This window comes from Amblyomma americanum, chromosome 2 (genome assembly GCF_052857255.1).
Source record: "Amblyomma americanum isolate KBUSLIRL-KWMA chromosome 2, ASM5285725v1, whole genome shotgun sequence".
Taxonomy (NCBI): domain Eukaryota; kingdom Metazoa; phylum Arthropoda; class Arachnida; order Ixodida; family Ixodidae; genus Amblyomma; species Amblyomma americanum.
The window spans coordinates 10256241-10283854 of NC_135498.1; the positions used below are offsets into that span (position 1 = coordinate 10256241).

At 46.7% G+C, this 27614-nt stretch overlaps 1 protein-coding gene across 1 annotated transcript; it reads right to left on the minus strand.

The window, feature by feature from the left end:
- Window positions 1–1167: 1167 nt before the first annotated feature.
- Window positions 1168–27546, minus strand: LOC144120545 (scoloptoxin SSD14-like). The gene is made up of 11 exons (XM_077653072.1): window positions 27252–27546; window positions 12987–13202; window positions 11301–11423; window positions 10363–10460; window positions 9328–9520; window positions 8089–8252; window positions 7119–7408; window positions 4722–4909; window positions 3971–4211; window positions 2179–2292; window positions 1168–1588 (listed from the first exon to the last, which is right to left on the minus strand). Exons 1-11 carry the CDS (start codon window positions 27350–27352, stop codon window positions 1442–1444), a joined length of 1875 nt encoding a protein of 624 aa, XP_077509198.1. The 5' UTR covers window positions 27353–27546; the 3' UTR covers window positions 1168–1441.
- Window positions 27547–27614: the final 68 nt, after the last annotated feature.

A 27614-nucleotide genomic window follows, 5' to 3' on the forward strand; every position in this document is an offset into this window, starting at 1 on the left:
TTTTCCTTGCAGAATTTTTTCCTCCCACGTCTTTGTCTTCTTTACCTCCGTTTCCACACTAGTATTTTGCTGAGCTACATCCCTCACCTGTAGGTATTGAATTCTTAGCTTCAAGTTCTGTTAGTCCATTTTGAACTGAAACTTTTCGTGTATAGATCTTGTACACCTTTTTTTGCCTACCTTGTTTCCTCCATTTTGGTTAATCTCTGATCGTTTTCCAGTTTGCCAATTGCATAACGATGCCCAGCTCGTATGTCCCCCAGGACTCCCTCGTTCGGTGTGTTCCCATGTGCACCCAAGGCTAACCTGCTTACACTTATTTGTCCAATTTCTAGGCTTGATTGTGCTTATTTCATGCACAGGACTGTATAACAGAATGTGAGGCCTAGTACCATAATTCCTTTCCATGCACATCTAACAACCACATACCTATTATAGTTCCATAGTAGTGCTCCATGTTTCATAATGTCTGAATTCCTTTTCCCTTTGTCCTTCATGATCCTTTCATGTTCTTCCAGATATTTTCTTCCCTTCATTTAGCCATAAGCCTTGATCTTATGGTTCTTCATATGGTCAATCTTAGCGCCTTGTATTTCTAGCGGGTCTCCATCATTAGACTTACTCAAATGTAGTCCTAACGTGTCGGGACCTCTAGAAAGATTTCAAGTCATGCACCTATTAGTATACTATGCAGAAACATTTCTTGGCAATGGAACAAAGCCTACAGAGCCAAAATGCGCCCTTCCTACATAGCAGAACACACTGCAGTTATAGTTTCCTCTTAAAGCACAGTAGTACATACTACTGCTGGTAATACTCATTATTGAAGACATGTTTCCAACCACTAATTTTCAAAGTTCAGGACAAAAACAGTTTGCTTGATTACAATAGATTCTTTAGGCAAGTCCAGGTATGAGAAGCTTCTATACATCGCGCCAGCTACACCAGCCATGGTACTATGCAACTGCACAGCAAGCAAAGCGCCATACAGCCAAGGTGCACTAACTATTTGGTGGAGTGAGACATTTACGTGCTCTCCGCTTCTGTAGCTTCCCTTCACTGCTAAGAAAAGTCCTTGCTCAGCATGGTTCATCAGCATGTGAGCATCGCACTGCTAGCAATGAACACCACAAATGTGAAAACACATACATGAAAACAAGACATCAGTCAGCAGGCTGAAAAAATAATTTACTATATATATTTTTTTTATGGTATATAATCAAGGAAAACCTTAAATACACGTAAAAATCACGAGGCTCAGCTGCCGCGCGCCTTCATAAAGACGATTAAAAAGATGGTAGTGAGTGCAACGCTGAATATAAAATTCAGGAATGGTTTGTTGAAAACAGTGCGGCCTGTAGATGTGCAAGAGACCCAATAGGACACTCCCTGTTCTCCCTTCTGTACATGGGCTCGCGATGTGCTTCGCACAGCTTCTTGATCAGTAGCCATCTATGCTGCCGCCTTTCCTGAAGTCCATGTTGGCAAAGATGGCACCATCCTCGAAACGTGTGATGCCCTGGAATGCTGACTCCTCCACTTCCGGCCTCACCTTGTGCCCGAATTCTTGTAGCTTGTCCAGAATAATCTGACAGAGAAGGAAGTCATTAGGGAACGATCAACTGAAAGGGCAGCACGCATTTGTAGAAATCAATGAGTATGTAATGACATGCCTTAAAGCCAGCACCTTCCAGATCCTTGGTTGAACAAATAATTGGCATGCATATTTCTAAATATAAACTGAGAGCAAATTTTGTTACCTGTTTTGGTAATGTGCTCATCTTTTGTGCATATGCCCTTTGGTTTCACTACAATTTCTAGGTGCCCTAATGCCCAAATACAAGGAGAAATTATGGCAAATGAGAGGTTAACATCCCTACAGTTGTTGCTGCGGCTTTCATGAGCGTCAGCTTACTTCTGCATGTGTAGGGAAACCTTGTATTAAGCGCAAGAGTCTTGAGAGCAATTGATGACCATTTGGCAGATCACATGGTACTAGCATTCAGTTGGACAATAGATGACTAGCACTGATGCCACAATGGCTATCATGCTGGTGAATCGCAAGCAAAGTGAAAATTGGTGAGTATGTCTAATGCTCTTGTTTGCCACCTACACTTGAAGCTCAGTGAAGGGTGCATGTTGCTCCACGACAATTACAAATGGCTCACTGGTACATACCGGCGGAAAAGACTTCTCGTAGAAAATATGGTTCGGGTAGAGCTGGTGGTGGATGCGAAGGTCATCGATGGCCATCTTGATTGTCTCATCAAGGTACAGAGTCTTGAACAGGACCTGCAAAGCAACATGGTAAAAATCATACAAGACACTCAGGCCATAAAAGGTTTACTGAAGAGATGCTTCCTGAGGTTATTTACCAGTTACAAGAGAGGGGACCTCACAAAAGGCTGATGACAGCAACACAAAAAGGTGGATAACGTTTCAGTCAAACAAGATGAAAAAAAATTTAAAACGAGAACTACGAGCAAGTGCGATCAAATTACATGCACTGCACTGCACATGACAGCTAGATCATATGGTATTGCGGCGCTATGTCTAATTTCAAGTTTCAAAGCTCTGGAGACCACCAGAGTGAAAGAATTACATCTGTATACAGACTGTTGCAATGCTAAACGCACACCACGTGAAAGCTGCTTGTTATGGGGGGTCACCAATGGGGGGTCACCAACACGGTCTTATAATCAATTCTGATTAAATAAGATAAGTACATCAAACAAACTTAGCACTAAAAAACCAAAACTCTCACTGCCATCTCTGCATCAAATTCCAGTGCGAATAAGTGAGTGGTTTAACAGAGAGAAGCATTTTACGGCACACATTTAGCGTTGCAACAGTCTTTACCATTTACACGTCTCAACAATACAGACTGAGCAACTCCTTAGATAAATCGAGTGCCTCGCTTTGCAAAAAGGGGCATGGCCTTTTCATAAAGAATTCGTATACTATCCATCAAAAATTACTACAAATTTAATCAGGGCATCAAGGCATTGAAGATCACCAAAATAAAGAAACTTTGAGTGCATACCAGCTCATCTCAAGAATGTGCTGCATGAAAAATAAGAGGAATAAATCTTCACTGTACAAGCATAACAATCATATAGGATGTGGCACTAATTAGAAAATGAGCTTCAGATATTGCGCTATCACAACAACCTATATACAATGCTGTTATTTATTAATTATTCTCACAAACATTACAACTCCTGGAGTTAAAATAAACGTGCTAGCAAAATTTGCACGCTGAGCTAGAGTAAAATAAGGATCTTTTAAACCAGCAAGAAAAAGCACAATTGCTACTGGTGACAGCTGTTAGAGCACGTTAGAGGCAACTTGAAGTGGATAGTAATTCGCCAAGAGTGCCAGTAATATTACTGCAACAAGCAGTAACTATTTCCATGTAGAGCAGCACATATATGAAGACAGACTGCATCACTTGTGTAGAGCTCTCTAGCAGCACTTTTCTGCATAGAGAGACACCTCGTTGCAGCTTCTAGCTTTAGAGGCAACGCTTTCGTGGAAGTAGAGCCACACAGACCTGCAAGCAATGTGGGCACAAGCACCTTGGCCAGAAATCGTAGGCTGCTTTCTAATTTCTAAGGGTGGCACATACTGCACAGAAGATTTCCAGTAAAATGCTACCAAGAACTAAAATGTAGATTGTAGGTTTTGGGACTGTGCAACTTGCAGATTAAGTTCCTTTCACCGAAAAAGATGTCAGAGGTGGTCGACTAAACTTTAGTAGAGTAAACCACAAAAGAGCAATGTTTCAAGAGAGTCAACCTTATGCCTCTACTTGCAACCTTTTAGCAAGTAAACAAAGCAGCCAAGCAACTAGAGAGTAAGGATTGCAGATACTTCAACGCATAAAATTTTTTTCCATGGATGAACAACAGCAGACCACCTGTACTTAGGCTGGACTTAAGATCAATAGCAATTGTGCGGGGTATCTCACCAGTGCTGTGCCACTGGTTATCCGGGAGCCACCAGCACCACCGATCACTGTGTGCACTGTGCCAGAGGAGTCTGTGACAATGGTCGGGCACATAGAGGACAGTGGCCGCTTGCCCGGAGCGATGAGGTTGGCTGTTGACCACTCAAGGCCAAACGAGTTGGTTGCATTCTCCACTGAAAAGTCGTCCATGCCGCTATTCAAGACTATGCCCGTCGATGGGGAGACCAGCATCGCTCCGAAACTATGAAAGAAACAAGTCAGAAGATATCAGCATGCAGCTAAATTAAAAAAAAATGTCCAAAATGAAATGTACTCCATGCTCATATCTTAACTTGCAACATATCAAGCCTCAACATTCTTACTAGCATGGACTTGCGATTTACGTGCACAGACTAAGGAGTGCAGGAAGGAAGCAAAGGGTAAGCAACTTTACAAGCAAGTTTAGGCATACTATAAATATTTGTGTACTTTGTGACAAGAGTTAAAAAACAACTGATTAAATTTCTCTACATTCTCTGCAGAAAGACACACAGCACACATCAGATCAAACCAGGTTTATTTAATTGTACAGAAGTGGTTAGGAACGTTAAATGAAGCCCAATAGTTCATGACTGCACTGGGGCAGTCCACTGGAACCCCTACATCAAGATGCTCACAAGCTAATCATGGACTAATCCTGCTCAAGTGTAGAAACAAGATACATACATGTACACAACACACCATGTGAAAGAAGCAGTAACAGGGCACTCACTATCTGTTGACAGTGCTGGTGGCTGATACAGCATCGCCATTGGGTGCCAGCACGTTGACATGCGCCGTTCCTTTGTCGTCAACAACATGCGTAGCAGGCTCATAAAAGCTCGGCTCATGGGTCTCGAAGTCGGAAATTTTAGATCGCAAGGAGTTTGCATAGTCTCTTGACAACATCAATTTCACGACCTATGATGGAAAAAAAAACAAAACAAGGGCATCAATATGACATTCAAAGCACCTCTATAGATGCGGTTCAAGTAGGTATATACATTCAACATTATCTGACAGGCGCTGCATTAACTGGCTCATATTCCCTAGCATGGGTCAAGCCAGGTAACAGCAGTAGAAAGGATACACAATTAATACAGTTTTGAAACACCATGCCACCAAAATAACATTTCTTACCTCATAATTGAAGGGAAGGTATATTAAACATGCAAAGATTACATCAGTTAACAGAGCAGTAAACATTAAGTCAAGGTGATAAAAGTCCAGTTTTACTAAGAGGAGAGGCTTGGTAGGCTGGAAGTTTATGTAAATTAGAGAGACAATGCCATTGCCAAAATATGGTACAAGGCACATGTTGAAGCCTAAGCTCATCTATGTGTGCATGAGTAGCTAAGACTATTTTACCAACCAATATTTTCGCTTCTCCCTTTCCATATAGGCTTGAGAGCAACCCCAGCCAACAACTGTATTCACTCACTCATCAAAATAAACGTTTATGAACTCAATTTTTTGGCATTTATCGGTCAATCTTGCTTCTAGCAAGGACCACCACAACAGGAGGAAGATAATGTGATCAGGAAGTTTAAGTAGCATGCACAAATAGAATAAATCTGAGTGCCTTATCTACAAGGCTTAGTTATTTGTGTGACTTAATTTATGTATAGTAGTAGTAGTAGTAGTAGTAGTAAAGACTTTTATTCGACCATAATTTATAGGCCGAGCATGTCGACCGCCTGGGCGACCAGAAGCCGCTGTTCTTCTTCCCCTTCAGCGCCAAGCCAGTCGAGCCAGGTGGTGATGGATAGAAAGGGTGGGGGGAAGGAACCCGACTGCTGAGCAGCCGGGCAATAGAAGAGGCAATGGGCCAGGTCCGCATAGATGCAGGGGCAGTTGGGACAGGAAGGGTCCGATCGATAGCGATAGAGGAAGAGGCGGGACGGGGTGATAACTGCATTCATCTGAATGTGCCGAAGAAGGCGAGACTCCGGCACCGTGAGTGATGGATGAGGAGGAGGGTAAAGGCGTTTGTCGAGGCGGAGCTCAAGGTAGACCTCTTTTATGGTGCGGCGAAGGGTGAGCCTAATTTTATAAAGTATGCAGAAGTTGTATGGCCAGAATGACACTTCGAGCAACCAAATCAGCACTAAAACTGCAAATGTCAATTGGCTGTTTTACATGTCTAATCAGTCAATAGGCTTTGCTCAACCAAATGGAACCCTGCAGTCCACCGGTCATTCTAGGTAAGATCCACTGCTAACAGGAGAAAATACTGAGACCAATAAACAGCCATTAACAGAAATACCTATAAGGAATTTAGAATTCGGAAGGCTACACCTGCAAGATGCTGTCATGCCAAGCAATTATGGAGGTATAAGCTGTTATGCGCATCTCATGTTTGGGCATAAATCACAAAGTATCCTGTCTCTATACCTATCGTAAGTAATCAACGCTGACAACTGTCGATTTTGTAACTAACTTCTCTGCAAAAGTACCACACAATATGGGGTTGTTCTGTTTTGGTTTTTCACTGCTCTATTTCTCAGGTTTTCCCCTTCTGACCGTAGCCATCGGATTCATAAAAAGCTGTGGAGGCCAATACACTGATGGCTTGTATTTACTGCATCAAGGTGCATAGTTGGGCAAGTTGGTGAGACAATCTGTAGGAAAACAGCGCACTTTCTGAGTCCTTTGTTATTTGCACTGTTTTCTTACAGAGTATTTACTGCCACACTGCATAGTGAACTCACATGGGGCAATGAGGTATGGGACTTCTGTCGTGGAGTTTTGCCACTAATCAAGTCCCCCCCCCATTCACTTAGGAAAAAGCACTAGGACAATGCAACAGTCATCTGTCAGTGTTATCCAACTTAATGCTTCCAGACAGAGTTCCCTCAAGCAAATTAAATCCACTCCAAACCACATATGTGAAGTTACCAGGTTCCTAACAGGGACACCTTATAAATGGTGCAACAGTAGTGAAAGGAAACAAGGAATGCATATCACACAGAGCTGAACTGCTCAGATATCAAAATGTTATTAAATGTTTAACATATATTAAGAAGTTAAAGCATTAGTTTATGCAGTTAATATCCTCTAACACATCATCTGTCCTCTCAATGAGACTCACGCAAATGCCTAAATAAAACACTTCATGAGCCTAACTTACGTCGCTTGTGTTGACAAAAGCGTCATCACCAAGATATGTCCGCTTCGCATAAGCAAACTTTAACGCCTCCACGATGCGATGGTACATAAGGGCGGCATCATCCACATTGCTGGTGGCATTGCTTCCACTATACCCATAGCCAGCCAAAATACCCAGAGCCAAAGAGAGGACTGGTCCACTGCCAGGTGGGGGCACGCTGTACATGACGTGCTGTCCAAGCAGGGTGTATCTGGTGGCTGGTTTCACATGTGCCTGGTAAGTTCTTAGGTCCTCTTCTGTTATAAGGCCACCTGTAGAGAATCCCAGGACGGGCAAAATTTATGCAAGCACCGCAGCCATTATAGAAAAACACCAAAACTCATTCATATGCCAGGAGAATATACAGGTGTTCCAGAAATAATTGTCAAAAATAAAATAGAGAACTGTTAATATAGCAAAATCAGTGAAAATTTTTGCGGATAATTAGAGCTTCATTACATCAAGTTTCAACTGCAGCCTGTATTCATTCTCTTAGCCAGCAGCTGAACACAAGTGTTTCTGATGACGGTAATGCCATTTATCTCATAGAAACACCCCTTTCCAGCGATCACTGTAAAGCAATGGATGCTTTTTTACAGCAAGCTTCTATAGCAAAATTCATGCCTCAGTGATGAGCCAATGAAAGCTTATGTATGAGAAAAGGAAACTTCAGTGTTTGATGCTGCATGTTTAAGAGGCAAGGAGGAGTTTGTAAGATCATCAGTGCTAGCATCAGTGCTAGCATCAGTGCTAGCATGAGTGCTAGCATCTGTGCTAGCATCATGCTAGCATCGTTTCTCATGTCCTCACACAGTGAGTGATCACATGGCTACGCTGCTAACTTCTCAGAGGCAACACAGCAGCTGATAAAAAGCCCAGTGAAGCATTACTGCTTTTAACACCTGCTGCATTTCACTAGAGAAAGATTTCCATAAAAAAAATCGCCACTAACCAATTTGCTGCACATCTTTGACAAACTTTTTTCCGAGCTCGCCAGAGTAGAATTCTTCAGCTCCTTTCTCGGCTATCTCCTGGAGCGTGTTGGCAAACAGTGGCCGCTTAAGGATCTCTCCTTCTTTGAATACTTCACTGGTGTCATTGTTGAAAAATGATTCCCTGCACCACACAAATCAAACCAGTTATCCGATGATAAAACAAGTCTGCATTTCAAAACAGTGGACCGGAGAGGTTCTTTCTGCAAATCAATTACCACAATCCTTTATCACTATTTCTGCCAGGTGACAAAACAAAGAAACAAAGCACTATTACTGTGAATTGCAAGAACGCTTTTGAATGTTTTAACAATGCTTAATCACAGATCAGGGTACACACACTAGTCACAGGTCACAATCTACTGCACACCTAAAAAACTAGGTAGAAAAAATTTTTAAAGTTATTCTGCAAGATGCTATGAATGCGGCAGTACACCGTGGCAGAATATGTGCATTCTCATCTCATAGCAACATCCATATGTATTTATCATAATCGCACACACCCTGCACAGAGGACTGCACTAGGTAAGTCCATAAGCAGCTGCTGCCACCTCTGCTACTTCACTATGATACCTCCACAGAGGTCTTGTTCCCCCCCCTCCATAGTAATGCAGAGGCACACTTCCCAAAGCTCCCCATCTTTTTGTGTGCAAGTGTAAAGATAGAAGAGGTTTATTCCCATGCAGCTTGTATCAGCTGTCAAGGTCACTACTCTACACTCTGCTTCGCAGGCATTGTAAACAACTGATTACACCCTGGCCTTAAGCATGGAGCCACAAGAAGAGAGCTGAATGTCTTCCTTCGCATCTGCTCCGCTACTGCAGCTCTCCCCTTCTATACCTACCGACAGTGCAAACTAATATATTCTATTGCTGCAGAGAGTTTTTTCGCTTGATGTAACTGCTATTTGCGAAAAATAAATGCCTCTTGTGCCAGGCCTGTCTCAGACCTGTGTCTGTACCCTTAGGCTCCAACCTGCCACTGTTATTGCTCAACACACTGCAAAGTGGGGCCACAGCTCAAACTAAGGTCTAGCGTTGGTGCCCATAGGCCTACCGGTGCATGTCACTGCTGGCTGATTTTGTATTACATGACAACTTCCATATGACAGTGGAAGAGCTTCCTAGAGAACCCGAAACTCTCAATGCGAAGCATTGACAGCAGTATGACACTGACAACAGAATATGTGACAAACTTACTTTAGTGACGGCTCACTGAGGACACCTTCCCGCTTCTCTTGAAGTTTCCTGGCCAGGTGCTTGCCCACTGGAAAACCATCCCTACAGAGCTGAATTGTAGGTTCAACAAGCTCAGACCAGGGTAGCTTGCCATACTTTTGGTGTGCTGCATGGTAAGCTTTCAGCTCGCCGGGAACAGCAATTGACAGGGGACCTGCAGGCCATGGTGGATATGAAGCCAACACGGGGTACTACACAGCTATTACTTCGCCACAGTAAAAAAGTTCTGAGCCAAAAAAAGAATGGTACAACTATAAATGCATAGAGACCAACAAGCTTGCACCAACAGAACTGAATAATTCGATTTCAGCCACTTTTATCTCCCTGTTCAATGTTAATCCCACCAGAGCACTGCACAAATATATTGGCACACAAGGCAACCATGCAATATCACAGCCTTATCTTGCCGTGTATGCCAGATATAATTAAGGCGAAACCACAAGGTTCTTTACAATAAACTCTTTCCTCTACGGCAATAATTATAGCATGAGCCGACATGTTCCCATATTGATACCAGCAACAAAAAGTATTAAAAATTCAATATTTTCAGTGGTTCAAAGGGACACTCAGGACAACTTCATCCAATGTTTGTTCTTAGTAAAAACTTAGTTTTATGGCTCTCTCAAGGTACACTGAAGTTTTTCCAGCAGCAAAACTGCACTAACTGCTGAAAATAATGACTTTAAATCTTTCTCGCCACTCAATTCGAACTCATAACGGCTTTAATAAAAGGAAGGGTTGCTATCGTTTTGAAGCGAATTGTGTAGCACAGACTCTCAGATCCGTGCCCAAAATCTACGTCGACGCATGCATTTTACTTTCAAAATTGGTCGATGATGGCAACACTTGTCAGTTTTTTAGTCTTTCCAAGTTTATAAAAGCTGTTTTCAGCAAGAGTGGCATGTAATCAGAATGTGATAACCTAATTGTTCAGGCCAACTTCAGTTGGTCGTCAGTGTCCCTTTTAAGTTCCAGAAGAAAAGCACATCTGCTTGCCTGATCTTATAAGTGAGCTGTTCCCAACAAACATTTGGGCAGTCGCAGCAAGGGGAGCAGCTTCTCTGCCATCGATGACTTCAGCAACACCAGTAGCACTGCAGACAACCACAAAAGAGAAAGAATTATAGTGAGCCAACATGTATTCTAAAACAAGAAATTTTGAAGGACATGATTTTATGAATTCCACACAGCAACGTTTTGAAGTCAGTGAAACACACCAAGTGAACCAGAAATTTGCACCAGTGCAGCAGCTGTACGCCTCTCAGTTCTTACTGCACTATAAGGGCACAAGGCAAACTGCTACTACATGAATTTAACTTGGGTTAAAATCATTTACCTGAGATAAGCAATTTTCATGATATGTGATGCGTATACAGACAGCAATTCTCATGTACCAGCAACACCATGAACATTGTACATCAGCTATTTCAGTTCTCTTTCTACCAAGGTGGTGACCAGTGGGAGCAGTCTGGAAGCCTCAGGTGTCATTCACTCAACTAATTATAAGGCCGGTAGACAGATTCCAGAAGCAACACAGACATTTGAGTTAGTTGGTACAGCACCTAGGAAAAAACAGCACAAAAAGACTACTGATTCCACCCAGCTCGCTGCAATGTGCACTGTATGTGGCAACTATGATTATGCAGCATGCACAATAATGCATACGTGATAATCCTTTTCCAGCCGACCAGCAAGTGGAGCCTATGCCTTTGGAGCATGCAAATGTCAGAAAGGACTAACACATCCTTATGCGACCAGACTTCAGCTACCAGCTGTGTACCACAGTGGCATCAGCCTCCCCTCCCCAGGATGGGCAAATTTAATCCTCAAAACGTTTGCGGTACAGCATGACATGTATGTTATAAATGTGGCTGGAAGAACACACTGTGGTCAACAATCATTACACCAGGCATAAAGAGGCTAGTAGCACTCACTTTGTGTAGACTGTGATGAACACACCTCCCCCAAGCCCCATGCTCTGTGGATTCACAGCGCCATTGCAAAATAGGAGGGCAACTGCGGCATCCACTGCAGATCCACCTTTTTCTAGGATCTCTCTGCAGAAACAAACGGAAAATAAAGGGAATGACCTCAGTAGCAAGCACGATAAGTAAAATGAGCATCAATGCGCAACCTAAGCACATATATGAACATATCCCTATCACTGAGGCGACGAACTGTCTCGAATCTATAGTGATTTCTTTCTCTTCACCACTGTCATCTCACTAGTTGCGTGCAGTGCTGTGGCAGCTAGGAGCCCCACATCACCAGCTCCTGGAAATGCTGTTCCCTCATGGGAGCGTGAGCCCACAATGCAGAGCCAGAAAGCTGGCGGCACATGCTCGTAGCTCCCAAAGCGCTGCACGAAACTAGCGAGTGGAGTAGAACATCCTCGCTTCGAAGGGCACCGCTTTTGTCAACACGCATTCTAACAACAAGAACACCTTCCCAAGCTGGGAAAGTGAATAAATTTCAATACAGCGTTTAGTGCGTGAGAAGGGGGATAATTCAGCACGAAGAAAGGGGACAGTTCACAGATGTGCCGCACGCCGCATGACTTGCAAACACACCTGTCACGAGCCGGTGAGAGGAACAAGTCCATTCAATGATGGAGGTGTGGCAAATCTGCCATTTGTCGCGAAATGGAGCACGTAATGTCAGGAGTGGCAAGGGGGAGGGGATAGGTACCAATGAAGGGGAAGCAAGAGAGCAGAGATATCACAGTGCGACGTTGCTAACGTTGCATTCGGACCAGTCTTGGCTTGGATATACATGAAGCTGTGCGAGACTAGCCGAGACTAAGTCAATTTCCCATGACTAACCTGTGATTTTCCCCAACTTTTACCGGTCTGCTGAACTGGCATACGTTCAGGAGAACAAAAATCTGCAGATTGTGCACATTGCAACTAAAATCTAATCGCTATATTATGTATGTAAAAAATAAGGCACTAGATTTCACATTTGTCGCAGCTTCTGTTGAAACTTCTGTGTGTTTGCATCGGTGTCTTTGCCATCAACCGCCATATTCAGATGGCTAGCTACAGCAGCAGGTATTCATAATGCTGTGATGTTGATACACTTTTTTCTTATTTTTGATTTTGATTCTCAATGTAGCTTGCTGCCTAGAAACTGTAGGTTGCTCCCAACCCAGTGGGTAGGTTAATTGTGATGATGTCATAATGTCCCGTAACCTATCGACCAATCAGGGTGGCCCAGCAGAGAATGTTTTGATGATGTCACAAGGCCATATGACCTATTCCGGCCAACAGCGAATTTCATCACACCGGACATCGGCGGGGTTTTGGTGACAACAATTCTAATGCTATCACATTGAAATAGTGCAGGAGTGGTGAACTATTGCAACGTGCATAAAATCTATGCAATGTCGAAGTGCTGTAAATATAGTTAGCATATTCCACAATCAACCTAAATATTTTGTGAGCTACACATATCATTCAAAATGTCCGATTCAGAACTCATCTCCGAGGCTAGAAGACAAAGCCAGGTCAATAATCTTGTGTTCACAGTGTCACAGTTAAGCAGCAACGACTGCATGCTCATACCGTACCACTTTGTTTGTTTCACTTTCGTTTCCTTAATTCAACACTGCACCCACATACCTGCCAATAGGGGCGCAGGGCTCCCCATCGACGGTAACGGCTGCCTGCCGGTACTCGCCCAGCTGCGAGGGTGACGAGCGGAACGTGAAGTTTGAGTACCGTGCTCGCTTCTCGCTGATCAGCGGCAGGCCCAGTACCAGCGTAGTCACTATGGCCACCAGTGCCAGCACTGCTACCACCGCGACAATTATGCAGTCCCGCTTCGTGAAGCTCGTGCTGCACAAAGGACAGGGAAGAGATATTTCAATGAAAGAAAAAAATGTTTGTCCTCGGGCTGTGCATCATTTCACGCAACTTGGACCCACCACAGCGGGGTCAGCAGATTGCTGAATTATGCTACCTTACTGAGCAATATCTGGATGTGTTCTTTTGACACTGCACCTTCCCCATCAGAAAACAATACTTACCGAGGGCAGGCTACAATTAATCATTGCTAATTATTTCAGAAATGAAAATACAGCTTGCAGTAGGCTGCCGCCCATATTACTGCTTCCAGCAACCCTGAAGTGCGTGTCAACTGTACTCACAAATGCGTCACAAACATATGCATCATAAGAATGCCTTCAGTTTGTCAGCAGACGCCGCAAGGACAAACATTTTCGAGACATCCTACAAACGTCCAGTCACAAGACATGTGGCATGCAACTGAAATGAAGTCAGCTTAATCTCGTACACATGACTCTCGTTCCATAGAAATTTAAGGTTTAATTAAAAGAAATTGGCGTACAATGGCGATAAAAGAACCTTTCTATAGCATATAACTTGCGTGAAATTTGTGCAAAATATGTTTCCAGTAGAAGCAAAAAGCAAGCTGTTGAACAACTAGTGAATGTTGCCTAGAATAAGAGCCATCTCATGTTCTCTGCACCACAGTGTCATCTCACGTCCGGAAAAGAGACCGAGAAGGTTCTCTGCATGGTGTAAGTAAGATGTTCTGAGGGCATAGGTTGGCAAACTCGCTCACGAGTTGACTTACTAGGCCTCACTCATTCAAATCATGATCTGAGCCGTGAGTGAGACCGAACTCACATTAAGGTCATGATCTGAGTCGTGAGTGCACCCAGGCTCAGGCTCAGATCATGGTCTGTTTTCGTGACGACGGCGTCCGCTTAATTTGGTTTTTCTTGTACGTCTGCTGGCAGTGGAGGGGAGGAACGATCGATTTCCTGCCACGACCATGCAGCTTGAGGGCAAGGTAGCTCTGCAACGTCGTCGGAGGGGGACTGAAGGTCGTCGGAGGGGGACTGAAGACTCCGCGAAGTTTGCAGTAATAATTGGTTTTTGGGGAAAGGAAATGGCGCAGTATCTGTCTCGTATATCGTTGGACACCCGAACCGCGTCGTAAGGGAAGGGATAAAGGAGGGAGTGAAAGAAGAAAGGAAGAAAGTGGTGCCGTAGTGGAGGGCTCCGGAATAATTTCGACCACGGGGATCTTTAACGCGCACTGATATCGCACAGCACACGGGCGCTTTAGTGTTTTTCCTCCATAAAAACGCAGCCGCCGCGGTCGGGTTCGAACCCGGGTACTCCGGATCCCTAGTTGAGCGCCCTAAACACTGAGCCACCGCGGCGGGTCGAAGTTTGCAGTGGCGCAGGACGAAGCGCTCGCGCTATGCCAGCGGCCATTAAATCATCTCTACCATCGTTCATCGCGGCTCATTCTTCGGCTGGTCGCCACATAGCATTTGGTGGAGGTGCTGAGTAGCATTTGGTGGAGGTGCTGAGTAATCATCACCATGCGTCCTGGTCCCGGAGCTTCGGCGTCCTCCGCCTGCCGTGGCCATCGGCCGTGTGCACTTGGTCCGCCCCGCCCCGCCCGGCTGTGCCCCACCCCGTATGATCTGCACCGACCTCGCCGCTCACCCCAGCACCGTTCCCCGCCCCGACCACAACACACGACGACGTGACGACGCTGCCGCGACCCGAACCCATGACCCGACTGACCCTCGAGGTGCTTCCCACACGCGAGGACACAGCCCCCCTGCCCATGCCGTTCGGTACGTCCAAGGGCCTCGGCGGCGGCCAGCACTTCATTCAGCACTTTCTCCTTACTTTTAAACCATCCCCTGAAGCTCACCACTTAGTGCGTCTCTTCGTCAACGACAGGGACGATCGCTCATGGCCCCGGGTATAGTGTTACCAACACGACGACGTTGGCAGTGGCGCGGGACGGAGCGCTCGCGCTAGGCCAGCGTCTACCATCGTCCATCGCGCCTCATTCTTCGGCTGGCCGCCACGTAACAATATCACCTTTAGTGCCCTTAATCTTACTTTCACAAAAAGTTCAAATGTAATGGCAAGCAGCAAAATTACTATTTCAACACTCCCCCGGTCATCCTGACAGGCGGGATCCACCTAATTGGTGCCATATGCTCAACCATCATCCAACGCTTGAAAATTAATACAACTTTCTTCTCACGTGTACCCCGATCAGATGCAATTCGACTTAACCTTTGACTACACTATTGTTGCCTTTTTGCTTTCTGACGATACGCGTAACACGTACGGCTTATATGGGCCCGCTACCCTGGCAGGCAGCTGCGCGCGTCGAGGTTGAACACGCGTCTGCTGTGCTTTCGCAGCATAGCGAACAAATTCAATACAAAGCCACAACCTAGAGCTGCTCCATCAGCTGACGATTAGCAGTGCTGCTTACATAGCCAAACTCGCTCGGTTAGACAAAGTTAGAACAATGGGCAGCCTCAGGATGCCAAGCCACGCAGTATGCTCCCGCGATAAGCTGAAGCGGACAGCTACGGAATGGTGGAACGGGTATTCGGCGCCGCTGCAATCAGATAAGGGGCATATCTTAAGCTGAAAGGCGCCCACGCCGCTGTATTATATTCTAGCACATGGAGAACGTTATTCGAACAGCGCACGAGAAATCCGATTATATAGACGGGTTGTAGCAATTATTAGAGCAGTGCAGCAAAAAACACAGGCGTATTTCGAGGTATTTGGCACAGCTCAGAATTCAACAGCAGCATCAGCTGCTGTTGAAAGCGCAGCGCAACTGTCATGATTCTTAACAGTACTTGGATAGTCGACAATTTCGACAACTCAACCACCGGCGCACACAACAGCGTAACTACCGCCAATGCGTACGGCAGAACTTGCTTCAAACATGGCCACCTGCAAGATGCCATGTTGTCAACCGTCAGCTCTAAGAACCGCGAGAAACGTCGGTAATATATATGTACAGTCGGGGACAAAAGTCTCTCGACCACGCGTTCCTCACACGAAGCCGATAGCTCTGCTATTAGCTGCGGCCGGCTGGAGAACACACTTCCGGAGGTAAAAGTAAATATTTTGGTCTTTCATCTCCACAAATGTGGACTCCAGCCGCCGGCTAATAGCAGAGCTATCGGCTTCGCTTGAGGAACGCAATGTCCAGAAACTTTTGTCCCCGTCTGTACACACACTATAAAGAACGGTAGCCTCGGTAAGGGCTGTGCCAGTCGTACACACACTATAAAGAACGGCAGCCTCGGTAAGGGCTGTGCCAGTCAATTTCATTTTAACCCGAGAGCGTTACGGAGCTCGTGAGGCAGAAAAGCCGGCGTCGTCGTTGTCGCCCCGTGGCGTCGTTAGTGCGGGAAAAATCGTGAGCAAGCTTTCCACTTCTCGCGGAGGCCGCCAGGAGAGCTGCGGGTGAGTGTGACGTCACCGGTCGTCCTTGAGGAAGCGGAGTCAAACGTTTCTATTGCATTCGGGCGGCCTCTAGGAGCAGTGCGGATTCAGTCTAGGGAGCCTCCACGTAGATGGAGGCTCCCTAATGCTGTCATGCGGATGGTACAAAGAGCGGGCGCTACGGCAGCCTCGGTAAGGGCTGTGCCAGTCAATTTCATTTTAGCCCGAAAGCGTTACGAAGCTCGTGAGGCAGAAAAGCCGGCGTCGTCGTCGTCGCCCCGTGGCATCGTTAGTGCGGGAAAAATCGTGAGCAAGCTTTTCACTTCTCGCGGAGGCCGCCAGGAGAGCTGCGGGTGAGTGTGACGTCACCGATCGTCCTTGAGGAAGCGGAGTCAAACGTTTCTATTGCATTCGGGCGGCCTCTAGGAGCAGTGCGGATTCAGTCTAGGGAGCCTCCACGTAGATGGAGGCTCCCTAATGCTGTCATGCGGATGGTACAAAGAGCGGGCGCTACCGCGTTTTATTCTTAAGGCGGAGCTCAAGCGTCTCCCGCCGCCGCGGTGGCGCAGAGGTTATATGGCGCTCGGCTGCTGACCCGAAAGACGCGGGTTGGATCCCGGCCGCAGCGGTCGAATTTCGATGGAGGCGAAATTCTACAGGCCCGTGTACTGTGCGATGGCAGTGCACGTTAAAGAACTCCGGGTGGTCGAATTTCCGGGGCCTTTCACTACGGCGTCCCTCATAGCCTGAGCCGCTTAGAGACATTACGACCCCGTAAACCATAAACCTTAAGCGTCTCCCAAGTTTTGTTACAATAAGCGATTGCTGCAAATAGATTCCGGCTTCGCATAGCTTGCGTCTGCATTGCTTTCGTGTGCTCTTTCCATATTTAGCTTCGCTGCAACTATCTGCTCTTGCGCCAAAAATAGGCCTCATTTGTATGTATATCTCCCAACGTGTCTTTTCCTTCCGCTGGACTTTTTTTTTTTTTGTAAGCGATGCTGTTCAAGTATACCAGCAAAAACCCACGACCATTCGCCCCACTATAGTCCGCACTTCTCGTGTTTCCCCACGTTTTAATTATAAGTGCGCCAGTATGACCATCGCGGATAGCAGGTGCAGTAGATGAGGGGCGCCGCAGAAGAACGACGACTCCACATTACGCACATACTATATGACAGCAATGGACGCATTGTCTGATAACACGGTGGGAAAGTGAGCTATACTGAGCTTTGTCCTTTCGGCCCACCTAATATCCAGGTGTGTCGCAAGTGAGAATACTCGATTCGCGACAAATCTGGACTGCCCGACAGAATGAAAAAGAAAAGAAAACGATAAGTGTATGGGGCGGATAATCGTGTGCACGGGGTGCAGCGATTCGATAACACTGGATCACGCACAAGTACGTATGCGCCCCTGGGGAACAGCGTAACTAGAAAAAAAAATTAAGGGGCCATTCTTCTATTGGCGCTTCGGGATAAAACAAAGGACTGATAAGATGTAGACGTTCGGATATTTGAGAATGAGGCACTAGAACGTTTGGAGCATGCACACTAGACCATAAAATCAGGCGATTATTTTATTGCATCAGATATAGAACTAGATCGTTAGGCTTGACGACCTTGCGATATTGCGGATGATGACTTCGACGGTGCTTTACTTCATATTGAACTACCAAATAAAATCCTCAGCAAAAATGAATGACGCGGCTCTCGGAAGAGAGGTGACAAAGGCCTAGTAATCGATCTGTACGCGGCCTCGCTGATCCCAATTCGTGACGACAAACGAACTTCTGCACGTACGCGATCAGTGAAAAGTGAGTCAGTTTTCACAAAGCCGCTGGTTACAGAAGCAGGTCACCACACGATAGAGCGTGCACAGACGCGTCAAGCTACCGTTGTGAAATCACTCGCGACAACGTCGTCGCCAAAAGCGAGAAGAGTTATCCTCAATACGCAGACATTCGACGTGACAGTTATCAGCCTACGAAGTCGTCGATCACGGCTCTGAAACTTCAGACCAGTTGACAAGAGGCCGCGCATGTTACACGACTGGACATCGTACATCGTCAACTCGATTTTAAATGCAGCAGTTTAGGCGGTCATGACCGCTTCCACAGTGTCTTAAACCGGCGCAAACGCTTATTTCCCGAAAAACCAAATTAAAAAGAAATTAACGAGTTTTCAAAGCGGCTGGCTTTGGCATGATAAAGCCACTACGTTGAACGACACCCACACTGAAACAGAACACATGCGAGCTCATGCCGAATTCGTGTTTGCTTCTCTTTAGGTAGTACTCCATATTTAATACCTTCTCTTGGTGAATTCCCTTTCGAAGCTCTTTAGCCATCGCCGAAAAACCTGAACTGGAATAACGCGCCCGCGTGCTGCGCGATGTCAGCGCACGTTAAAGATCCCCAGGTGGTCGAAATTATTCCGCAGCCCTCCACTACGGCACCTCTTTCCTCCTTTCTTCCACTCCCTTTAACCCTTCTCGAGATATGAGAGACAGTACGCCATTTCCTTTCCTAAGAACAATTTTTTTTTTACATCCATTGCCACACACCTCCCGAAATTCTACAGGCGACTACGTCATCAACCGAGCGAACCGCGTTGACAAGTCCACTCCCATAATCTTCAATAGTCACTGCGCTGCGCCTGCCGTGACGCTTAACACCGCCGAATTTCGAAATGGCATCCCCGACGTTTTCTGCTGTTTCCATATCAGAGGCAGCAGCCCGTAGGCAGGACCCACCTCTTAAAGTGCCACATAAGTTGACGGTATAGGATTTCCAGGGAGTAACCAGCCCTGGTTTTTGCAAGTTCGGAATTTACTTTTAAGCGTATAGTCGAACCTCGCTATAACGAAGCAGTTTATAAAGAAATAATGGATATAAGAAAGGAATGACGACTCCCCTTTAAAAGCTCGGTCAAAACGGGCTGTAACGAAGCTAGGGCTATAACAATCTAATCTCCAGGGCCCTTCAACTGCGTTATAACGAGATTTAACTGTAGTTTTCAGTTTATCAGGGCGTTTACGTAAACACACTCTTTGCTTTCCTTTGCTCGAGCTGCAATCATTTTCACCACTATGCATTGTCTGCAGGCGAACAAAAGAGACGCCAGATAGTTATCCTGCTGCGATAGGAAGCGGGCTGCTTCGAACTACACAGAACGACACGAACGCGGATTTTAACACGATATATGCTCAGCTCACTCGGCTCACGTGGCTTCGACTGACTAGCCGGTTAATTCAGGGCAGTTGGGCACCAATCGCAACGTTAACTGTTCAGCTGCGAATGCTACGGAAAATCCCGCTATTCAACAGAGCTGGTCGCAAAGGTTGTTAGCAACTAGCAACTCCCAACAACCCAAGCCGCGAGGGTACAGCAGATGAGGTAAAGCGGGGTCCAAGCCGCCAGCGAAAGGCTCGATAAGAACGGGTTCGACACATTCCAGATAGAGCGGAGAGATATTGCGCTATTGTCTCAAGCCAGACGCATGACCACGGGACGCGTGGACGCGGAGTAACCTTCGCCGATTTCAAGGCACCCGATAAGCAACGCCTGGGGAACAATCAACGGAGCCGAGCTGCCCATGACGCTATTGCCGATGGCCCGACCAGCGCGGGTTCGAAGCGGGCCGTCGTCCCCCGCAGCACCATTCTTGGGCCCCCTGTACAAAACGTACGCTTGGGTGAGGGGCGCACGGGTCATGAACAGGGCACCGTCAAGTGACGTTCACAGAGGGCAAATCTTTCCAAGCGAATGCTGGCAAGCCTCCATTCCCGCTCAACTCAGTTCCTGCTCTAGAAGACCACTCATGGGCCGGCGCACTTTTCAAATGCTACGAATATGCACATAAATTAACAGCGGCGTAGCAAGGCGGTCGCCGAGGAGCGTTCAATGTATTACTCACGCCGCAATACAAGCTAATTTTAACGAGTCGGAAATCGAATGGTCCGCCGAAAAAAACACACGCAATCATTACAAGCCAAAGTACAGAACCACACTCAGATATACAGCGGCCTCCAATGATAGAGCTAAGCGACAGCGCTGATGGCTCCCTTCAGCGGTTTCTCTTCACACAAAGTCACAACAGTCATTACAAAACAGTTTCCACATTCTTGCTTTTGAACTCTTCCACACTGCAGTTTGTGCACGCAACGTTAATCTAATTAGTATTTCACTAATTGGCACGTATTTAGTTCACTCCACTAATTACCACACTACTAAGCATCAAATTAAGCCAACGCCACACACACAACGCCGAAAGTGAAAGTGCGATAGCAAAAGTAAAAAATAAAACGGATGATCTATCAATCTAGACTGGAGGGAGCTAAATTACTCGTCTTAGGTCGAACCAAGCGGTGAACACCGACGAACCCACACGGCGGCAGAAAAATTTGCCAAAACCCAATTGATAAATGTGCGCCACAATGCGGTTTTCGGAAGTGCGCGTTGGACGGCGAAAGAAACAAAAGCAGACCTGAAAAACATTTACACTAAACTGTTGTGCGATCAATTTTCAGAGGTGTATACAGTCGAACCTCGTTATAACAAAACGGTTTACAACAGAATAATGGCTATAACGAAGGAATGACGAATCCCAGCGTGGAATATCGGGCACGGGCTTCGGTATAACGATGTTCAACTGTATGATGATGATGAACGAGTATCTGCTGCGCTGCCATGCACGCGAGAGATAGTGCACACCACGTGCACCACGCCCAGTGCACAAACTCGCCGTGGCGCAGTTGAGGTCGAAAGAGGACTGGCGTACGCGAATGTTCGCATGTACCCGGAGGCACCGCTGCGGCTAAAGAAGTGGTCGATGGGAGCAAAGTCGAAGGAGGAGGCCGAGTTTATCGGGGACGCCAGGGACGGATAAAAGCGACCTGTTGGGACTGGGCAGTTTTCAATTTCTAGGAGGTAATTTTTACTTCATCCTTCATTCGTTGAAATGGACATGAAACGATCGCATGAGATGAAAATGAAGAAAGAAGAGCCGCAACGAGGCAACGGATTACAGCGGCCAAAAGTGCATGATCACTGTCCACTCGAGGACAATGACCTCTCCCGTTCAGCTCCAGTAAACCTTGACCAGTTGCTGCCCACACGTGGCTTCTTTTTGCCTGCTCACTGCTATTTTTAGAGCTTTTTGTTTCATTGTGAATCAATGATTCTGTTTGATGAATCCCCCCCCCCCCCTCTTTCACTTATGTAATAGCCACAAAGAAACTCAAGACATACAACGTAAAAAAAATCATCATTAGGCCGACTACGCCCACTCCAAGACAAAGGCCTCTCCCATATCTCTCCAAATAACTGTCCTGTGCCCAGCTGTGGCCAGCTTACCCTCCAAACTTAATCTTATCCGTCCGCCTAACCCCCTGCCGCCACCTGCTTTCCCATTGTATCCAGTCCGTTACCCTCAAACACCATCGGTTATCTTGCATTCACGTTACATGCCTTGCCCAAGTCCACTTCTTCCTCCTGATTTCGACTAGGATGTCATTAACCCACGTCTGTTCCCTCACCCACTCCGCCCACTTCCGGTTTCTTTAGCATTACACCTATTATTTTTCTGTCCATAGCTCGCTGCGTTGTCCGTAACTTACGCTGAACCCTTTTCGTTAGCCTCCATGTTTATGCCCCATAGGTGAGTGCTGGTAAGATACAGCTGTTGTATACAAAATTTTCTCTTGAGGGTAAATTGCTGTTCATGATCTCAGAGAACCTGCCTTATGCGCTACAGCCCATTCTTATTCTTCCAGGTATTACACTCTTGTGATCGGGATCTAGGGTCACTTCACTGCCTTAAGGAACGTAAAATCGTTGCCCTAAGTAGACGTATTCCCTTCCCACTTCAGGCACCTCGCTATCGATTGTGAACTGCTGTTCCCTTCCGAGACTGTTTTACATTTTGTTTTCTGCGTATTAATTTTAGACCCACCGTTCTGCTCTGCCTGTCCAAGTCATTGGTCATACTTTGCAGTTCACCCCTGAGTGACTTAGCAAGGCAATGTCATCAGCGAATCGCAGATAACTAAACGTATTCTCCATTAGCTCTCATCCTCAACTGTCGTAATCTATGAAGGCTAACTGTGTAGGGGTTGGCTATAATCTGCGTATTTCTTTATCACCTGACTGATAGTGTGAAAGTGGTTTATTGCCGGTTAGCCTTTTCGAAAGCCTGCATATATCATGTGGTCGACTGAAGTCTAAGGTTGTCCTGACTATTAGCGATTACCTTAGCAAATTCCTAGTAGGCAACGAGCAGTAAACTGATCGGTCTAATTTTTCAAGTCCTTGGCGCCCCCTTTCTTACGGATTAAGACGATGCCAGCGTTCTTCCAAGCTTCTGGTACAGTCGAGGTCATAAGACATTGCGTATACAGGGTGACTACTATTTCTAGCACAATCTCCCCTCCATCCTTCAACAGATCTGCTGATACCTGATCCTCACCAGCTGCTTTTCCCCTTTGCATTGCTCCCAAGGCTTTCCTTACTTCATCTTTCGTTACTGGCGGGATGACGCATTGCTGTGCGCTAATGTCTCTCATTAACGCTCTGATTACATTGGCTACTGTATATATTTGTGTAGAACTCTTCGGCTACGTTAACTATCTTACCCATATTGCTAATGACATCGCCCTCTGTCTCTTAGAGCAAGCATCTGATTTTTGCCTATGCCTGGTTTCCTTTTCACCGCTTGTAGGCTAACTCTGTTAACTAGAGTATGCTCAATTCTCTCCATATTAAACCTCCTTACGTCAGTAACCTAGCGCTTATTGATTACCTTCAATAGCTCTCCCAGTTGTATTCTGTCCGTATACAGGTTAGACGCTTTCATGCTTTGGTATTCCTTAATCAGGTCATCTGTCTCCTGGAGAGCTTGCCGCGGTATCCCGTCGAACCATCCTACCGCCTACTCTTACTGCGTGCTCCGTAATGATAGTTGTGTGGTCATCGTTCATTGATTTGAACATTTCGCCGTCCTCGGTTAAAGCCTAATATCTGTTCTGAAGCGATATCCTGAATTCCTCTAAGTTTCCCTCTCACTTCTAACTCGTTAATGGACTTCCTCTTCACTAGTTTCTTCCGTTCCCGTTCAAGTCTAAGCTAATTCGAGACCTTGCCATACTGTGGTCGCTACAACGCACCTTTGCGAGGATCTCCACATCCTGTACGATGCTATAGGGTGGGCGCACAGTACGAGGTCGATTGCGTTTTTAGTGTCACCATTGGGGCTCTTCCACGTCCACTTCCTGTTCTCCCGTTCACGAAAGGTATTCATGATGCGTAAATTATTCCTCTCTGCGAACTCTTCTAATAACTGCCCCCTGCTATTCCTAGAGCCTATACCGAAGTCGCCTAGAACCTGGTCTCCAGCCTGTTTCTTACCTACTTTGACACTGTAGTCGCCCATCAGTACAGTGTACTGTGATTTTACTTTATTCAGTGCCGATTCTACGTCCTCATAGAAACTTTCAACGGTCTGGTCATCATGGTTGGATGTAGGCGCGGAAGCCTGTACCGCCTTCAGTTTGTGTCTCTTATTAAGCTTAATTAAAGATAACCTCCACCCTCTCCTTAATACTTTAGAACTGCTTTATGTTTCCAGCTATATCCATAAGGAAACCCACACCTAGTTCTCGTCTGTCCGCTAATGCACGACAGCAAAACACGTGCCCGCCCTTTACCACTGTTATACTCCTCACCTTTCCTAACCTCACCAAGCCGCATGGCATCCCAATTAATTAGCCGCTAGTTCCTCGAACAGCACTGCTAGACTAGCCTCACTGGATAAGGTTCCAAAAATAAATAAATACGCGACCTCTCATCAACAATCGCTGCGGCCTTTTCAGACATTCGCTACAGACGAATCTTTCCGGAAAGCAAGGCGGCAACTGGAGCGCGTTGGTTATACACAATGGATGTTTATTGCATTGACACTGGGAAAGTACACTTTCCCAGTGGTATCAGTATTGTCTGCGGTGTTGCACGCGCAAGCGTGCGATTAAAACATACAGGCGATGCAGCAAGAATGCGTACGCCTGCTTGCGAACCGCAGGCAACGAGTGCTATTGTTCCTTGGCGCCAAACACCCTTTGCCGCGCAATCGAGTTGTTACGTTGTCCCAGTTTTCTTCCAGCAAACCTTTGACTGGCTGCAACGAGTCCTACAAGTCCCAAGAACGCTATGGTGCATTGCGAACGTACCACACGGCATGGCGACGAAATATAAGCGCACTTCTACTCTTTACATTTTTCGCACGATGGACACTGCTACAGAGCGTAAAGTACAAAATACGATAAACAGCGCAAATACAATTGAAAACTTGTTGCTGGGCTAGTTGGTACATGGTTTTCCTGTCCACCTTTCTCGTGTCCGTTTCATGTTGCGCCTTCTTATGACCAAAAAAACGTAAACACACCGACGCGCTGCTTATGCATGCATGGACTGACAAGTTCACAAACTCCGCGTTTCACACACACATATATTCACACGCACGTAGATGCGTCTGTATATATCTGTGTGCGTTTGTAATAACGAATATTCTGGCAACCTTACAACTAGTCCGCTTACAGAAAAGCGCAGTGTACACCGGACTACAATGGTTACGCGGCGTACAATCCACTCATGCGCACATATCTAACTTAGCCTCTTCACCAAAGAGCGCGCTTGCATAACGCGATGATTTCTCTTACACATTACCAATAGTTGCGTACGATTCGTGCTGAGGTCAAGGGTCATCACGTGCAATTTGACGGCCTGAACCCCCCTCTCCCTCTCCCCCTTTTCTTTTAGTGAAGTACCGAGCTCGGAGGATACCTGTAGGCGCTATCTGCAACAAGTAGCAGCGTTACTGGTGAAGTGCAGAGACGGTTTAGATAACGCCATACAGATTAGATGTGCGCAAGCATATTTACGCCGAAGCGAAACTCCTCGAACGAGCCTCTACCGAAGTGAATGTTCGAATGTAGTGCAAACCAAGTTTAACGCGCTCGCAATTAATAACTGAGACATTGATAACCATGGCCCTCGCTATATATGTTCTCACTACACCAGCGCTTCACAGACACGGCTTTTCACTCTCGCCTTATCTCGTAAATGCGTGCTTCCGTGACCCGCAGCCGATAGGGCTAGCGGCAGGCGCGCCGATCATATCGTGCACCCTTGCAGGCTTTGCAGCAAGAATTCGCGCGATACCACGGGAAGTCGTCGTCGCCCAGGTGAACAACGAGAAAGTCACGTCAGATAGCGTTATCCGTTGGACCGCTGATTAAACCATCGTCCGTTTTTTTTTTGGAGCACGCCCCATGGAAAGGTGAGAAGAGCAATGGCGGTGCAATTCCACCCTTCGTCCTCGCCAAATTCCATCCAAATTCCAACGAACGAGCTTGAACTCCACAGATCACTCTTCCGACGTGAGGCAAGCGCAAGTGTTTGGATCGAGCTTGTCGGGAAAAGAAAACCACGCGAATTTCACCCTGAGCAGCTGAAGCTTCCACGCAAACATGAACATACGGTCCACTGTTTCCAAACTCTGGCCGCGCTGCCGCAACTGCCTGATTTACAATGCTACATGAAATAAAAGTCTACAAACTATCAATTAGACAAATGAAACCTGACAGCGGTATCGCACACAGGGTGGCCATTGCTGCGTAAATAAGAGCTGCTAGTCGCAAAAAAATAGCCCATACAAAGAATTCCGCTGCAGCACTGTGCACTGACCACGCTCCGCCGAGGAAAAAGCCGCTGCACAAGTAGCAAACAAAATGGCGAAACTGAATGGAAAGGTCCGCATCCTCTGAGCTTATTTCACCATACACGTAACAGAGAAGAGAAAAACAGAATGCACGAAATAAGTTCTTGAAATGACTACAGCGTGAGGCATCTGCGCACCTCCTATACTCCGGAGCAACTTTATGGACAAGCTTTTGTGCGAGTGACCGGGCGACGCGCGCTAAGCGCGAGATATTGCGCAGCACTGAGTTGCGCTAGTGAGTCACGAAGGTCTCAGTCGGCGAAGGCGTATCGTAAGGTAACCAAAAAGAGAACTTCTCCCAAGATTCCCAAGATTAAAATCAGGGCACCGCTGTATGGGGCTCCTTCGCTCGCAATCACCTTGAGAAACAAACGCGCACAAGAAGCCCAGTAGAAGACTTGCCAAGAAGACAACCGCCGATACTCGATCAATATATGGCGGCGTCTCAAGAAAGACCTCGGCCGAGATGCAGAGGCGAAACACCAAACGCCGGGCTACGCGGGAAGAACCGCAAGATAACCGCGCCGAGACCCTTGAGAAGACTCACCGAGACAGCGCGGTGATAACGTCGAGGTGCACGTGAGAGCACGGTCAAGAGAGCGGTCCACCATACAGGTGGGAATCGCCTGCACCCGCGGCGACACGCTGCGCGAAGGCTGTACGCTTACTAACAATGTAACGAGCAGTTTAGAGCTCTTTATGCGGGTCCTGTCCTGCGTATAATTTAAGACAGTACTGAGAAAGTCTACAATGTACGCATAGAGCGAAAAAAAAAAAGAGCTCCAGGAAGGCAGTGCTTTCGAGTGCTCAGGTCTCAACCGGAGAGAAGGGGGAGGAAACTGCCGCGGGAACCGAAACTCACTTGGGCTCGGACAGGTCTTCGGCGAGACCTTTGGGGCCGTCGACGGTGCCGTAGCCGCCGTTGGACGGGCTCCGGTTCAGGAGCTTAGTCTTCTCGCTCATGGTTCCAGTAGCGGGAGGAGGAAGCGAGCACCGCAGCCCAGCAGCAGGGAGCCCGAGCACCAGCGAGTCACTCCCCCCGACGGTCGGTCGCAACCAACGGCAAAGCGCGAGCGGAACCGCGACAAGCAGCACGACAGCAGCGCGGCACGACGAGCTTGCCTGGAGGGCCGTCCAGTGCGCGCGCGGCCAGTCCTAATCTGGCGTCGCTGCCACCGAAGGCAGATAAGGCACGCTTTTGGCCGCCGCCTCCGCGCGGAACCTC

What these genes read in the sequence shown, in the direction of transcription:
- LOC144120545 (XM_077653072.1), bottom strand. Translation starts at nt 27,352, where the DNA reads ATGAGCGAGAAGACTAAGCTCCTGAACCGGAGCCCGTCCAACGGCGGC. An exon ending in CTCAGTGAGCCGTCACTAAA is followed by an intron (nt 8,253 to 9,327) that starts GTAAGTTTGTCA and finishes TGTGTGGTGCAG; the next exon opens with GGAATCATTTTTCAACAATG. An exon ending in CTTTTGTCAACACAAGCGAC is followed by an intron (nt 4,910 to 7,118) that starts GTAAGTTAGGCT and finishes TTTCCATCATAG; the next exon opens with GTCGTGAAATTGATGTTGTC.